The sequence below is a fragment of the Acartia tonsa genome, chromosome 2 (assembly GCF_053477335.1).
Source record: "Acartia tonsa isolate MP-2025a chromosome 2, ASM5347733v1, whole genome shotgun sequence".
Taxonomy (NCBI): domain Eukaryota; kingdom Metazoa; phylum Arthropoda; class Copepoda; order Calanoida; family Acartiidae; genus Acartia; species Acartia tonsa.
The window spans coordinates 44,690,878-44,706,412 of record NC_137261.1 but is presented as its reverse complement, the minus strand read 5'-3'; the positions used below and the strand labels follow the sequence as shown (position 1 = coordinate 44,706,412).

At 32.5% G+C, this 15,535-nt stretch overlaps 1 protein-coding gene across 1 annotated transcript in view; it reads left to right on the top strand.

Annotated features, from left to right (window-relative positions):
- Positions 1-15,535, top strand: part of LOC145311951 (neuropilin and tolloid-like protein 1) — a 72,544-nt gene that overhangs the window by 24,312 nt on the left and 32,697 nt on the right. Inside the window, exons 9-10 of the mRNA XM_080151020.1 lie at positions 12,263-12,353; positions 12,977-13,086. Coding sequence (XP_080007146.1) covers positions 12,263-12,353; positions 12,977-13,086 — 201 coding nt within the window. The remainder of the gene's footprint in view (positions 1-12,262; positions 12,354-12,976; positions 13,087-15,535) is intronic.

The window sequence follows — 15,535 nt, the reverse complement described above, 5'->3', positions numbered from 1 at the left end:
ACTATTATACAGGAATAGTAAGATGAATTTTTAATATATCAAAGTGTAAATAGTAAAGGATCTTAAATTATAGTTAATTTTACCTATCTCAAGTTGACGTTTTGGGGACATCGAAAATTGTCATGTGTAACGTCATAAAAATACGTATATTATCCATCTCTTTTTTAGGGGTTTCCCTACCCACTTCTCCTCTCATCCTTCCTTTTTAGACGTATTTTTATGACGTCACACATAACACTTTCTGCTATCCCGACGTTTAGACTTTCTATAGATTAGCTGCACTATAGAACCCAAATCAAGATTGTTTCTAAATGCTTTTGGTGACTTGCTAAAATAAAAATCTTTTGCTACATGTATTTTTGAAAAGAAAAATGAAAAAGTATAAAATCAATTATATTATAGATACTCCGTTTGTCCCTTTGGAGGTTTGTCCCTTTAAGAGGTTTGTCCCTTTAAAAGACTTGTCCATTGGGGAGGTTTGTCGGTGTACCTTTTAATCCTAATTGACGCTCCGACGTATAAAAATTGACTAGTTGTAGAGTAGCTACGCCACTATAAATGTAAATATAAAAAGTACAACTCGATGCAGCATTTTAAAGACCATTAATATCAGAGCAAACATTTAATCTTCTGACTCTTAACAAATATATCTGGATTTAGTATATACTAGACTAGTGGCTACGCCCTTAGAGGCCTAGGGGTACTTGGGGAAGGGATGGGAGGGAGTCGATCCTCACTTTATGTTTTAGTTTTAAAAAGAAAACGTTTTGAAATTTGGGGGGGTAGTGTTTTTTTTTAGGGACGATTTCTCTTCGGAGGGTGTATATACGACCCTTCCTTAAAAATTGTTATAAATTTATATGATATCTTGTACATAACAAATATTTGTATAAATTTTAAAATATTCTTTAAAAATGGATATAAACAAATATAACAAAATAGTATTGGACAAATCGAGCTGTAAATTCCTTCAGCAATTATTGATTAAAGTAAAAGAATAGAGAGGCCAGGGGTTAAATATCTGTATGTTCACAGGCTGGGGTGGGCTCCCTGTGCCGATTTTTAATTGGGTTTTTGAATGTCAGCCAAAAGCATCGGAAATATTAACACAGCAAAGTCGCTGCAAAACAGAAGAAAGTGATTTAATAGCAGACGTAAAAGGTCCCCACCTCTGAAACCAGGTATTTGTCTGGGTAATACATCTTAACCTTACATTTAATAAATATTAATAATTATTCTTGGCAACCATTGGACGCAATCTTTCTTGTTTTTATACCATATAGGAAATTTATTAGAGGTTTCTAATTTAGTCTTCTAACCTATGATAACCTTATCATATTTTATGGAGATATAAATTTTGCAATCACCGTAACTTATGTTGCATTATATTATGGCACTACTACGTAACAGGCCTTAAAAACTAAGGCCATGCAATTTATTAAGATGTTAATAAAAAGTATTTTAGTCAATAATATCCCAGAAGAAGCAGTGTTTAGATTTTTTAAGGATTTGGACTAAATAAACAACATTTTTGCGCATTGGAATTGATTTTTAAGTATGTTACATGTTTATACATAAAAAAATAACTGTGTTAAGCCTTTCATTATAACCACCCTCCCCCCCCCCCTTTCAATTTTAATAAAAGTGTTCAATAAAAAAAGTCAAAACTATGAATTATTTTTTTTGAATGGCAGAATGACTTAAAAATGTAACTTTTTTCCTATATCGCCTATTAAGTTTTAAGGTTTGCCACTATTAGACTTGACTCTATTCAACTCTAAAATAACTTTATTTTCTTTCTTTCTTTCTAAAAAGGAACAAATATGTCCAAAAATGCGTAGATAAGAGATTATACAGGAAATATAAAATAGAAGGAAAATTCTTAAGCAAATAATATTGTCAAATAACTCTTTTTATAAAAGTAACAGGATCTCTTTCTGTCTGTACCGCAGGATCTCGCTAATCAATGAACTGATTGGGATCTCCTTTACAGTGTAGCTTCTCCTAGGTCCTGTAAAATAACTATTTTGAGAGAGTATCACCACCCTCCCAAGAGAAATGCGCCTAGAAAAAGGTATCCTCCCCCAAATAAAAATTACTTTTATCATTATTTTAAAACTAAAATTTTAAGTAGGGGGGTCGACTTTCCCAATTTCCCATACCCACCTCAAGTGCCTCTAGGGGAACACAGTAATAGTGTCTGACTGATTATGACGTAACAAATAAAATTAGCCAATGAGAGGCCACTATAAATTTTACCATTGGTCAATAACGGCGTATCTGCTAGTACTTATTTATTTTATAATGTTTTTTATGAAGCGTTGAACGAGTTAACTTAGTTTACCCAGTAAGACAGTCGGATAAACGTCAAGTTATGCGAACTTTCTAAGAATAAAGAAGATTTGCTACTGCTCAAAATTATCTGTGAAAGATGAAGGAGGGAGAGGCAGCGACATTTATTGCATCATTTCTCTTTTATCTGCAGGATATTTTTGATACAACTAGGATTATAACATCCAATAATGCGTGGTAAAAAATCATTTAAAAGAACGATCGGACATCGTTATATTAAAGTAACCGGATCTCTCTCTGTGTGTGTATCGAAAGATCTCAGTGACCACTAACCTATATGTTTTTTTTTACAATGTAGCTTCTCATAGGTTTATAACTTTTAAATGGGAGGGTACCACCAACTTCCCAAGAGAACCCCCCCCCCCCATGAAAAAAAATAATTTCTTAAACTAAATTTTAAAAAAAGGGGGGGGGGTCGAATTTAATCCCCACCACCTCAAGTGTCCCTAAAGGCCTCTAAGGGCGCAGCTGTAACAAGTATAGGATAACAAACAACATTTATAATTATTAATTCCCGATGTTAAAGATTACCTTAGGGGAAAAAAAGCTAAATATGGTCATACTAACACTGTAAGACCCCATTATAAGTTGTCACGCTTATAGCATGGTGCATAATAGCCAAAAATATCCTTTTCTTTTCTTAAAGATTAAACCTACTATTCTTAAATTACTTCAGGGTCTTTGTTTTAAATTTAAAACAATTTGAGTTTAATTTTACTAAAAATACATTTTCATTTATTTACAATATTTTTAACTAACGTGCAAAAAAGCGAAACTACTGACTAATTGTAAAACTACCTGAAGAACAGCTTCGCTACTAAAACTAAATTCTATTTGAGAACAGTGTTAGGTGAATGGATTCATTATTACCTGGATGTTACACCAGATTTTCATGTTCTTTAATAAAGTGAAACTCGCAGTGGGTTAAAATAACGATACACTCCATCCACCCGCTTTGCCCCATCCCCTCGCCTCTCACAGGATGTGGAACTGACAATTAAATTATTTCCATGTAAGCAACCTAAATTGAAAATTTTTCCCCTGTCATAATATCCACGTTTTTTCTATATCCATTGTTATGTGTTAGCCACAGAATAGAAAATTATCCAAATATTTTATTTTCCCATAAAATTAGGTTTTTCCTTGTAATTATTAAGAGAAACATAAAGTTCATAAATAGAATTTTGTTTGTATCCAAACTTATTTACAATTTATTTTAAGAGCTTATTTTGATCTTATTATATGTTATAAGTATAAGTAATACACCTAAACACAGACAAATGGGATATTTTTAATAGATTGTCAAACGACAATGGATATAGGATATACGTGGATATATTGACAGGAGAAAATTTGTCGTAAATTTAGCTTGCTAATATGGACCTAATTTTTAGGTCAGTTCGTGCATCAGGGAAGGCAAGTGGTAAAGGGGGAGGATAAGGGACTTATTTATCTTAGCTAGCTTCGAGCACTATTTTCCGATGTTCATGAGAAGTAATATTAAGATTATATTGTCAAACAACTAACAGAAAAAAGGAAATTTAATTATTATGAAAACTTTGACTAATAAACTTTTCTTGTAACCGAAAGAAAAATTAAGCAGTTTTAGCAGGGATAAGTAAGTACTAAGCCTCTAGAGGCACTTAAGATAATCTCTTTTAAAAAGTCTAAGTTAAGATTTCTCTTGGGAGGGTAATGGTCCCCTCCTCCAAAATAGTTCTAAACCTTCCCATGAAGGCACACAGAAATCCTGTTACTTTATTATAAGGATTATCCCTGTTTAAGCTTATTATTGAGGAAGTTAGCCTGTACCTTTTCAGCTAACCATCCATTATGTACATTTCACTTCATATCTTATTTTCAACTTTACCTTTTCCATAAGATATTCACACACATAGTCTTACTAAAATCAGAAAAAAACCTAGAAATATTACTTGGTAAGATCAGTGGCAGAAAAAGAGTTAGAATATACATGGATAATATAAATAAATTTTATATAATTTGTCTTTTAAGTTGAAAGGAGTAGGCAGAAAAATAACAAAAGCTTTAAAGAAGGCGTCTAAACTTTTTTGCTTTTTATTTAAGATAGCTAGCCGGTTCTTTTAGTAAGTAGTAGATGTAAAATTGTCCATAGAATTTAGATATGCAATCGGTTTTTATGTAGACCTCTTATTTTTGAAGTAATTTAAGTTTTTTTAAAAAATAATTAAGTCGGTTTTAAGGTACTAAAACGCAACAAAATAAAAGAAGAAAATTGACAGTATGAACAAAAATAGTAAGATCTTTAATTTGACACCTTACTTTTAAAATTCTGTTGAGTAATTATTGAAAAAATCTATTTTTTTAACCTCAGTTTAATAAAAACTTTAAACCTAAATATTTTCTCAAACAGACAAAAACAATATGGGTTCATATATACCTTTAGAATCAGAAAAATATTACGAATCCATTCTAAGCAAAATTGAAAAAAAGTTTAAAATCTAAAAAAATAAAAATGGCCTAAAATATTATATTTTTACAGGCAACACTTAATTTTAACTATTAAACTAGCCAATCAAAAATCTCAAAAATTGACAAATCAGGAAGCTTCACCTTAAAACTTAACTAATAGAATTGACAAAAAAAAAGGATAATGTTCATACAATATATACAATAGATACTACAATAAAAATAGTGATACTTACATAACATGTAAAGAATGAAAAAGTATGAACAAATATGCTTCAGTCTGTTTATAAACTTCAAAACAATGCAGTTAAAAATGCATTATTGTTTCTTGTGTTTAAAAAATATCTGTTACAGTGTATGTACATTTGTTTAGGTTTTGTTCAAGTCAATCCTTTAAAGCCGAAAATTATGATTCTTAAAATAAACTTATTGTCTCAACCATGACACTTTGGTTGAGCTTGACTTCCGAATTAGCGGGAAGTTCACGAGATCAGTTGGCGAACATACAAACCCCCAATACCAGGAACCATCAAGTTTCAACAGCAGGTTTGAATATAGATTTATTGATGAAATTATTTCAAAGACCTGAAATTACAATATCAATTAGTTCATAATTCCAGTTATTTATAACCACGTAATCTTATTTGCTTTTTAAAAATCATTTTTCTCTACGGTAAAAATCTTTGGAAACTTTGGCTTTAAAGGAAAATTATTTGGTTTAATAAAACATTGTTAAATGCAACAATAAGGCACATAAAAATTACTAAAACATATATTAATCATAATTAAGTATCATGCTTAGCTGGCTAAAGCCTTTTAAAACTACATATAATCGTCCTATACACCATTCTTCCTTATAAAATTAACAAATTCTACCTGAAGCTCTTATGGTTTCAAATCCCTGGTATACTAGGGTCGTTCACACACTATGAGACCAATGATAGGCCCAATTTTGTTCTCCGAAATCTTCACACTCTCATATCTCATTCAAAAGTGAAAAACGTGGGCGCATATAAACAATCCATGCTGCGTCACTTTATGAAGGGAAAGTCAAAAAAGACGACATTTGCGCTTAATTCTTGAATAATGATAAGGAATTAATTTCGCACTTGATAAACACAAAGCTTCCTCGAAAAGAGGTTAAGACACACCCCCCGTTTGAAAGTCAAATTAACTTCCTTAACGAGATTCAAGGTTTTTTTTGCGCTGAGCACTAGCAACATTTCTCACTAAACTCAACTCACCATAATCACATGAGAATAGCCACATCCCGATAACGTGACAATTTTGCTCCTAACTAAATGAAACCCCGTGAAATGCATACACAATATTATACTCCTCACTAGGACTCATAATACCTCACATTTTAGGATAGAAGGATGGGGATTGGTTTGTACCATACAACATTCCATGCACATGACAATCACAAGATCACATACACAATCCTAAAATAGATAATCCTATTAATCATGATGTTGTAAATATATCAACTATACTAAATAATAATCATTTCATAATCAATAGGTAATAAATCATTATAAATAAATCAATAAGTACCTACGAAATCAGGTTGAAATGTAAACAATAATGGTAAAATAAAACGAAATAAATCTTAGACAAGAAAATTAAGATTTATAGGTACTTAAAACTAAATTTGTTAAGCATCAAAAAGAGTAGTAAGAAAAAATATTTCAAAATCCTTGGGCAGAAAGTTTTTCAAACCTAATGAATAAGAACTGTAATATCTTAATCAACAATAAAACTTTTTAATACTTAAAGAATAGCAAAATAATAATATCTTCGTTAGAATTTTCATTGAAATTATGAAAAAATACCAATTTTTCATTGTAAAAAAATATGAGACTTTAAATATGAATTTTCAATCATTCCTTGATCTGAATAAAAAATGTTTTACTTGATTGAAATTCATATATATTTTAAAAAAAATCTGCTAAAAAAATACTTGATTTTTTCTTGGAATAAATATCGAATCACGCAACCTCGACACATTTATTCCTTTTTGTTAAACTTTTCAGGTAAGTTTTATAATGAATTGTACTTTTGAAAAGAAATTAAACTCAATAAAATTAAATTTGAGCATATGAAATAGAATAAAATTTTATCGCATTTCATTTGATTCTTATTTTAGGCATAAAAATAGGCATATGAAAATGTAGCTTTTTACTAAACAAAATGTTCTTAGTTTTCATAAAATAAGAATCAATTATTAATCATAATTTTTAATAACCGCTTTTATTTTAATATCTGCGATAAAATGAAGGAAAGGTTAATTTAAAATATGCATAGTTTATCTTAAATTAATTCTGCGATATTCATATAAATAATAATCAATATTTTAATAATATCATACATCGTGCTCATTATTATAAATGCTTATCTCATAGAAAATAGAGTTTACATTTTTAAACATGAACGAAAATATATGTACCTAGGAAATAATTGCTATAAAATACTTTCTCAAGGTTTAAAATTGCCCTGTCCGAAATCGCTAGGTACATATATTACTACGAATCTCTGCTCTCGGAATGAAGAAAAATCTTTACGCGTGGATTATTAGGAATCCTTGCCTCCGGAGTGAAAGAAAAAAACTTTATTTGCTTACAAATTAAAACAAATATCTTGATTTTTTGCGATAATCTTTTTAAAATAATAATAAGAAATATTTTAAACATTATCATAATAATTTTACATGTTGTGTTCTTTACTTTAATGCATTATCTCATACGAGAATCTGAGAAATAACATTTTTTAAGCAAACGTGAACCATGAAAAAAATACCTCGAAAAATAATTCTTAAAATCTATTTTTCTCAATCTAAAAAAATCTGCAAAGATCACTTTGTAGTTAATACACACAGACTTTTGCTTTTCAAAATCATACTTAAAGAACAAAATCTTTTAAAATCTGCTTTAAAAGTCTAAACAATTTTGTAGAATTTTTGTGCTTAAATATGAACAATAAAATTAGTTGAATAATGAATACTTATTCTTTGCAGAACCTTTTTAGGTTCCCTTCACAAGCTTAATATATAACTTGTAATATTTTTTCTTTAGAGATCATTTTCACATAGATAGTTTATGTTGTAGATTAGATATGTGTGGTTTGAAATTTTTCAATGACTTTCTGGCGGCAACACCCGCCATATTTCCACCCGCCATTTGCAGGCCTCTTACCCTGTGTCGGGCGGCAAGGTTGGCAGCAGCCAAGTCGATTCTTGATTCATGACAGCACCAGGGCAAGTAATAAAAGTGTGACTGTCATAAAATTTAGAATCATCTACCGGCTTTTGTCCGGCCGGAACCGAAACTCCCGTCGGCTCTTGTCCGGCCAGAACAGAATTTCTTATTGGCTCTTGCCCAGCTGGAACCGAAACTCCCGTCGGCTCTTGTCCAGCTGGAACCAAAACTCTGATCAGCTCTTGTCCAGCCGGAACCGAAACTCCCGTCGGCTCTTGTCCGGCTGGAACCGAATCATTCAGCGGCTCAATACCCGCCGTAACAATATTCTCAACGGCTACAGTATCGTTACCAATATCATCAGGAATAACTGCAGCACAACTAACATCATTATCAATATTAGCCACGGCAACACCCGCCGTAGCCATGTTGTCAACGGCTGCGGCACTAGCAGAACCAAAAAGTTCATCAGCAGCGTTACAAGCAGAACCAACAGGTTCAATAATAGCAGCTACGGCAGATCCAACCGGTTCATTATCAACAGCTACGGCAGTACCAACCAGCTCATTATCAATAACTACGGCAGTACCAACCGGTTCATTATCAACAGCTACGGTAGTACCAACCGCAGATTTCTGCTGACCAGCTCCATAGTCAGCACTTGTACAGATAAAACCACTACCAAAAATGGTTCGCCACAACATAGACTGGCCCACTTTCTGGTAGGTTGATGGAAACACGTCAGGATGTGTATTTCCAATGATGATATCTAAGCCTCCACTAATATATGTAAATCTTTCTGGCGGCATCTTAAATATGTCGGCGGCGGTTTCCGGATGGACCGAGCGCATCTCGTTGCCACCTCCGAGGTTAGGCATAACAGCTGCCTCAAATTCTCTCAAATTACCATCCCTGTCCTTCAGATAGAACACCACATTGCGGCAGGATGATTCTCTACCGTCAGCAACAGAAATGTTTGTATATCTGCCGGTAGATTTCAGCTTCAACTTGTGGGACATCTTCTCAGATATAAGTGGTAGACTCGAACCCGAATCAAACATGACGGCGGCATGGCAGGCGCCGCCGCCAGGTGCTACAACTGGAACTATTTGCAGCAGGAAGGTACATGTGCTAGGCTCAGAACTTGATTTGTAGACTGTATTCACACTAGCACTAGCCTCATGCAACATACGACTATGATAACCGTCGCAATTATTGGTGCCACAGACACCAAGCTTATCCGATTTATTACAATTGTCAGCAGCATGACCATCACACAAGCAGAGTTCACACAACTTATTCTGCTGGACAACTTTTTTTCGGTCAACAACATCCATCTTCTTAAATGTGGGACAACGGAAAATAGGATGTTTATCCTCGCAATTTTCAACAGGACATGCACTGTTCCACTTGGAAGCCTTGTCCTTTCCAGCCTTTCCATTCTCATTGTCACTGCGGCCAGACACTTGCGCGGCGGCAGCTCTATCACGATTTCTCTTGCCGGCGTTAGTGTCATAGGCCATATCACCGGCCAACATGGCACCCCTGGTCCTCTCCAGCAGTTCTACAATCTTCTGGATGTTTGGTTGGTTCATGCTACCTAGCTCCATCATAATCTTCTCTCTCAAATTTTCAGGGCACTTGTCTTTAAAAATATGAATAAGAGTTAGGTGATTGTAATCCTTAGCTGCAGAACCTACGATGGTTTCTACCTCCTGCATCATGCTCTTGAAGGTAGCAATTGCGCTAACCACGTCCACAGGTTTATCCACAGGTTTCATCTTGTTCAGCTTAGTTAAAATCCTCATGAACCGGCGAGTGTTTGATAAAAACATCTGATCAAGAAACGCCCATTGTTCATTATGATCTCTAATCGCTGACACTTGCTTGCGTAGTTCCGGGTTGGTTATCACCTTCTCCATACACAGCATCAGACTTAACCTCTGGTCAGCAAATCCATAACCAGAGCATAGATCCTTAAAGACCTGTTTAAAGTTTGGGTAATCCGTGTCAGTACCGTCGAACGACGGCAACAAACTGTTGTCCCAGCGCCCATACTGCGGGTTGGAACTCCGAATATCCACGGCAGACATACTTCTGGAGAGAATGGCAGGTGTCCCACTCTCATCCAAGTTAGATGAACGACGTTCCATCTCTCTAAGCCTTCGGTACATATCACGTACTTCTTGGCGCAACTCCATGGAAATTTTAAGCACTCCCATGTCCATCTTCACCTTCTCAATGACGTCGAGGTTCCTGGCGACAGTGCTTGACCTCGCGTCGTCTGAATCATTGTCAAGCCAGTACAGAATTTTTGTACACTGCTCCAACGACGCATAAACTTTATCTGCAACAGTTTTCTGCTCACTAGCTTTATCCAAATCACGCTTGAACTCGCGCAGCTCACTAGTATCCACGACAGGTTTTAGACTTTTTATTAGGTCAGATTGGTCCTTGACCTCACTAAAAATGTCACGAATTGATTTTAAATTCACATTTTCACATGAACTAAAACTTTGGCAGGCTTTTAGATTTTCATAAAACACTTTTATCTGTTCGTCAAACACCTCTAGCCTTTCATTGCCAATAGCGATAGCTCGCTCAATTTTCTGCTTTTTAGTGAGCACCATATTGATTCACTAGGTAATTATTTCACAGAAAAATTGTCAATGTTTATTGCATCAATAATTCACTGGATGCTATTGATCTCTTGATGAATGCTAACGCCTATTCATCAGATACTTTGAAATTGTCTCAACCATGACACTTTGGTTGAGCTTGACTTCCGAATTAGCGGGAAGTTCACGAGATCAGTTGGCGAACATACAAACCCCCAATACCAGGAACCATCAAGTTTCAACAGCAGGTTTGAATATAGATTTATTGATGAAATTATTTCAAAGACCTGAAATTACAATATCAATTAGTTCATAATTCCAGTTATTTATAACCACGTAATCTTATTTGCTTTTTAAAAATCATTTTTCTCTACGGTAAAAATCTTTGGAAACTTTGGCTTTAAAGGAAAATTATTTGGTTTAATAAATCATTGTTAAATGCAACAATAAGGCACATAAAAATTACTAAAACATATATTAATCATAATTAAGTATCATGCTTAGCTGGCTAAAGCCTTTTAAAACTACATATAATCGTCCTATACACCATTCTTCCTTATAAAATTAACAAATTCTACCTGAAGCTCTTATGGTTTCAAATCCCTGGTATACTAGGGTCGTTCACACACTATGAGACCAATGATAGGCCCAATTTTGTTCTCCGAAATCTTCACACTCTCATATCTCATTCAAAAGTGAAAAACGTGGGCGCATATAAACAATCCATGCTGCGTCACTTTATGAAGGGAAAGTCAAAAAAGACGACATTTGCGCTTAATTCTTGAATAATGATAAGGAATTAATTTTGCACTTGATAAACACAAAGCTTCCTCGAAAAGAGGTTAAGACACTTATATTTTTTATTATAGTTTTATAAAACTTTTTCAATTTTGCTTAAAATGGATTCGTAATATTTTTCTGATTCTAAAGGTATATATGAACCCATATTTTTTATGTCTGTTTGAGAAAATATTTAGGTTTAAAGTTTTTATTAAAAGTTAAAAAAATAGATTTTTTCAATAATTACTCAACAGAATTTTGAAAGTAAGGTGTCAAATTAAAGATCTTACTATTTTTGTTCATACTGGCAATTTTCTTTTTTTATTTTTTTGCGTTTTAGTACCTTAAAACTGACTTAATTATTTTTTTTAAAACTTAAATTACTTCAAAAATAAGAGGTCTACAAAAAAACCGATTGCATATTTGAAATCTATGGACCATTTTACATCTATTACTTACTAAAAGAACCGGCTAGCTATCTTAAATAAAAAGCAAAAAAGTTAAGACGCCTTCTTTTAAAAAGATTTCCTAGAACCATCCATGAACCTACGTTAAGCTTCCCTAAAACAAAATAATCAACTCATTGTTTAGCAAGATATAAACGGACAAACATATTAACATATTAACAATACAAAATAGAACAATGTCTGTTTTAAGCTTGAGATCACAGTAACCACTGGGCTCTACTACTCAGGGAATATACCTACTGGTCATGTAGTGGTTTTAAGCTATTTTCTTGGTGGGTGGAAAAATTAATAGTGTCTATATAATAGGATAAGTATTGAAATGTCGTACAAATTTGTAAATTGGGGTTGCTACAAACCTGGCACAAAATGAAAGATGATTGATGGAGTGTGTGTGTGCTAGGCTGTTTATGAGTATATTCAGAACCCTCTGGAATCTTTGCCCTACATACCCAAGTGTGAATTTGAAGTGGGTGGAAATCAAGACTTCATTGGTAAGTGCATTTCTTGGTCATTATTTAGTTTAATGGATATAGAATACATGGATATTTTGACAGGGGAAAATTTGTCGTCAATTAATGTTGCTAATATGGACATCATTTATTGGTCGGTTCGTTCATCCAGTGGGAAGGGAGGGGATAAATTGGGTGTATCGTTATTTTAGCCAGGTACACTTTATTAGAATATATGAAACTCTGGTTCAAGACACAATATTTCGATTCATATTTCAAAGATATTGGAATATCATTAGGGCAATAAGCAATTAGACCGCGTTCATTTTAATCAATATTTTTTCTGACTAATATAGCTTTATAGTTAGATATTTTTCATATCTTCCGTTTATATATCCATGTATCATATTATCTCTACAAAAATATTTAAAATATTAGATGCCTTGGTTGGACAAACTTAAATGGTCAATCTTTTTTGCTAAAGAATGCAGTTTAAATCATAACAATCAGAATTATATATTTTGTGTAGCATGGCAACTTTCTCAGAGAATTTTGACGAACCTTGAAAATAGTATTAATGGTGAATTAGGATGGGATTGGGGTATTACATAAATGACAGACATTGCCTGCATAGAGAATAAAGAATGATAGTTTTATATTCTTAGGAACATCCAACATATCTGAAGCCCAGATGAACTTCGCTAGCAAGCATGGTGTCCCTCTGGAGTGCACATGGATTATTAGATCACAACAGAGTAAACTTATCTATATACAGGTAATAGTTCTTTATCATGGAGTCCCTTTGGAGTGCACATGGATTATTAGATCACAACAGAGTAAACTTATCTATATACAGGTAATAATTATTTATCATGGAGTTCCTCTGGAGTGCACATGGATTATTAGATCACAACAGAGTAAACTTATCTATATACAGGTAATAATTATTTATCATGGAGTCCCTCTGGAGTGCACATGGATTATAAGATCACAACAGAGTAAACTTATCTATATACAGGTAATAATTATTTATCATAGAGTTCCTCTGGAGTGCACATGGATTATTAGATCACAACAGAGTAAACTTATCTATATACAGGTAATAATTATTTATCATAGAGTTCCTCTGGAGTGCACATGGATTATTAGATCACAACAGAGTAAACTTATCTATATACAGATAATAACATGCACGTTCAAGGGTGGGGGTAAGGGGATTTTAACCCTCCTTAAACTTTGAAACTCCTAATTTTATTGACCTCAAAATTCATAAAAATACAATAGATTACCTACCTAAAATCTTTGAAAACCCTCATTTAACCCCCGTCAATTATAAAATTTGCAAAGATAACTCAAGTGGTTTCTTATATCCTATTTATTTCTATCAATTGCTTTACTTATATCACGTAATATCACAATTCATTAATTGTAAAAAATACAGGTTTAGGTCCTAATCAATAAAATAATGTTATTGTGAATATCTACATAAAATATCTCATGAAATATTATCAATTACTTTGTATTATTCGATGCAGAAAAAATTATACTGCTTTTTTGCAAAAATAATCGCATAGAAAATGTAATGTAATTGTATCTAATATTGTTGTATTATATAAATACATAATTAGCGACCTTCATTTTCTATGTAAATATATTAGATATAATTGCAACATATTTATTCACTTTGTCTTACAGTCATTCAAATAAAGATAAACACATATTAGCCATCTTTCTGACTTTAAATAAATGACTGTTAGGTTAGTCGACTTTGTATTGATATATCTAACTGTGGAAACACGAAAATGCGTCTTTTTGATATTTTTATAAATTGATCAAAAATTTTCCCAATACAAGAAGAAAAGAGACAGTGGGCTTTAAATTATACTGTTACAACAAAAATTATACTTGTTCTGCAATTTGTTGTCTTTAATACTTTTGGAGTGTATTTTTGCATCTTGATTAGGTTGTCCATAAATTTCCATCAATAAATGCAATCTTCATACACAAAATATTTATATAATGGATGAAATAAACATCTTTAAATTTTTTTATTAGAAACCAAAAATACCCTCATGAGGTTAAAAATACGGTTATATAAAGAGAAAACATTTGTGAAAAACAAAAAAAAATCAAAAGCAGCAGTGAAGATAATGTCCAAAAAAGGTCATAGACGTCCAAGGTTGAAGGTAAAGGGGTGTTTACTGTTTACCCACCTAAAACACCTCATCATTTTACCCTCACACCCTTTCAATATTTAAAAATACTTTAGATCAAACCCCGTAAAACCTGTGAATCCCCTAATTTTACCCACCAGAAGATTAAAAGCTAGGACGTCCCTGAAAAGAGTTTGTAGTTAACACTCATATTAACTTACTTTCTATTACAAAACTCGTATATTATGTACTGTGTGGATTAAATGCAAATTACAATCAGGTTTTTTTCTACTTCTGTAATCTTTCAGTTTGAAGAATGATACTGAAAATAAAAGCTGAGAGTGTGGTAAATACTTTCTTGGGTTGACCCTACCCCAAGCAAAATGTTCGAGATCTGTTTAATACCAATACAAAGTTTTTTTAACCCATGCAAAAATCGTGCCTCTAAAGTATATGTGAGGAATAAAAAAAATTTCGGGAAGTTGTGATTATAATTAATTTAATTTTAAAAATTTGGTTATTGAAAATTGTACAAATTAAATGGTGTATAATTGTTGAAATTGTATTTTGTCAATGTTAACCAAGAACTATTGAATTTTGCGGGTAATTGTCCAGAAAATTAACACAGGCTGCTCACAATACAATTTACATTTGCCACAAAACAACATAACTTTATTTTAGGGAATAAAATAAAAATTCTAATATAGGTATTTTGTATAATCAAGACATTAATTCTTTAATTCCTAATAACTTCTATTTCAATTTTGCATAATATTTTTCAAAAATTTTTGTTTGATTCAGTAATGTTGATAATATGGAGAAATCAAAATGTTCAGGCCAAAATATTCTAAAAAATTTAAAAGTAAAAAAATATGATACAAATAATAATAAATAGAAAAACCTATTGACAACTAAAAAAATTTTAATTATTCAGTAGAAAACAAGTTTGATTTTTACAAATCTAAATATGCAAACAAATTTGTTACATTGAAAGAATAATATTCTAAATACAATGGAAAGTCAAAGCAAATTTTCTATCTTCCCTTTCTCGCACAGTAAAATGGGAAACTC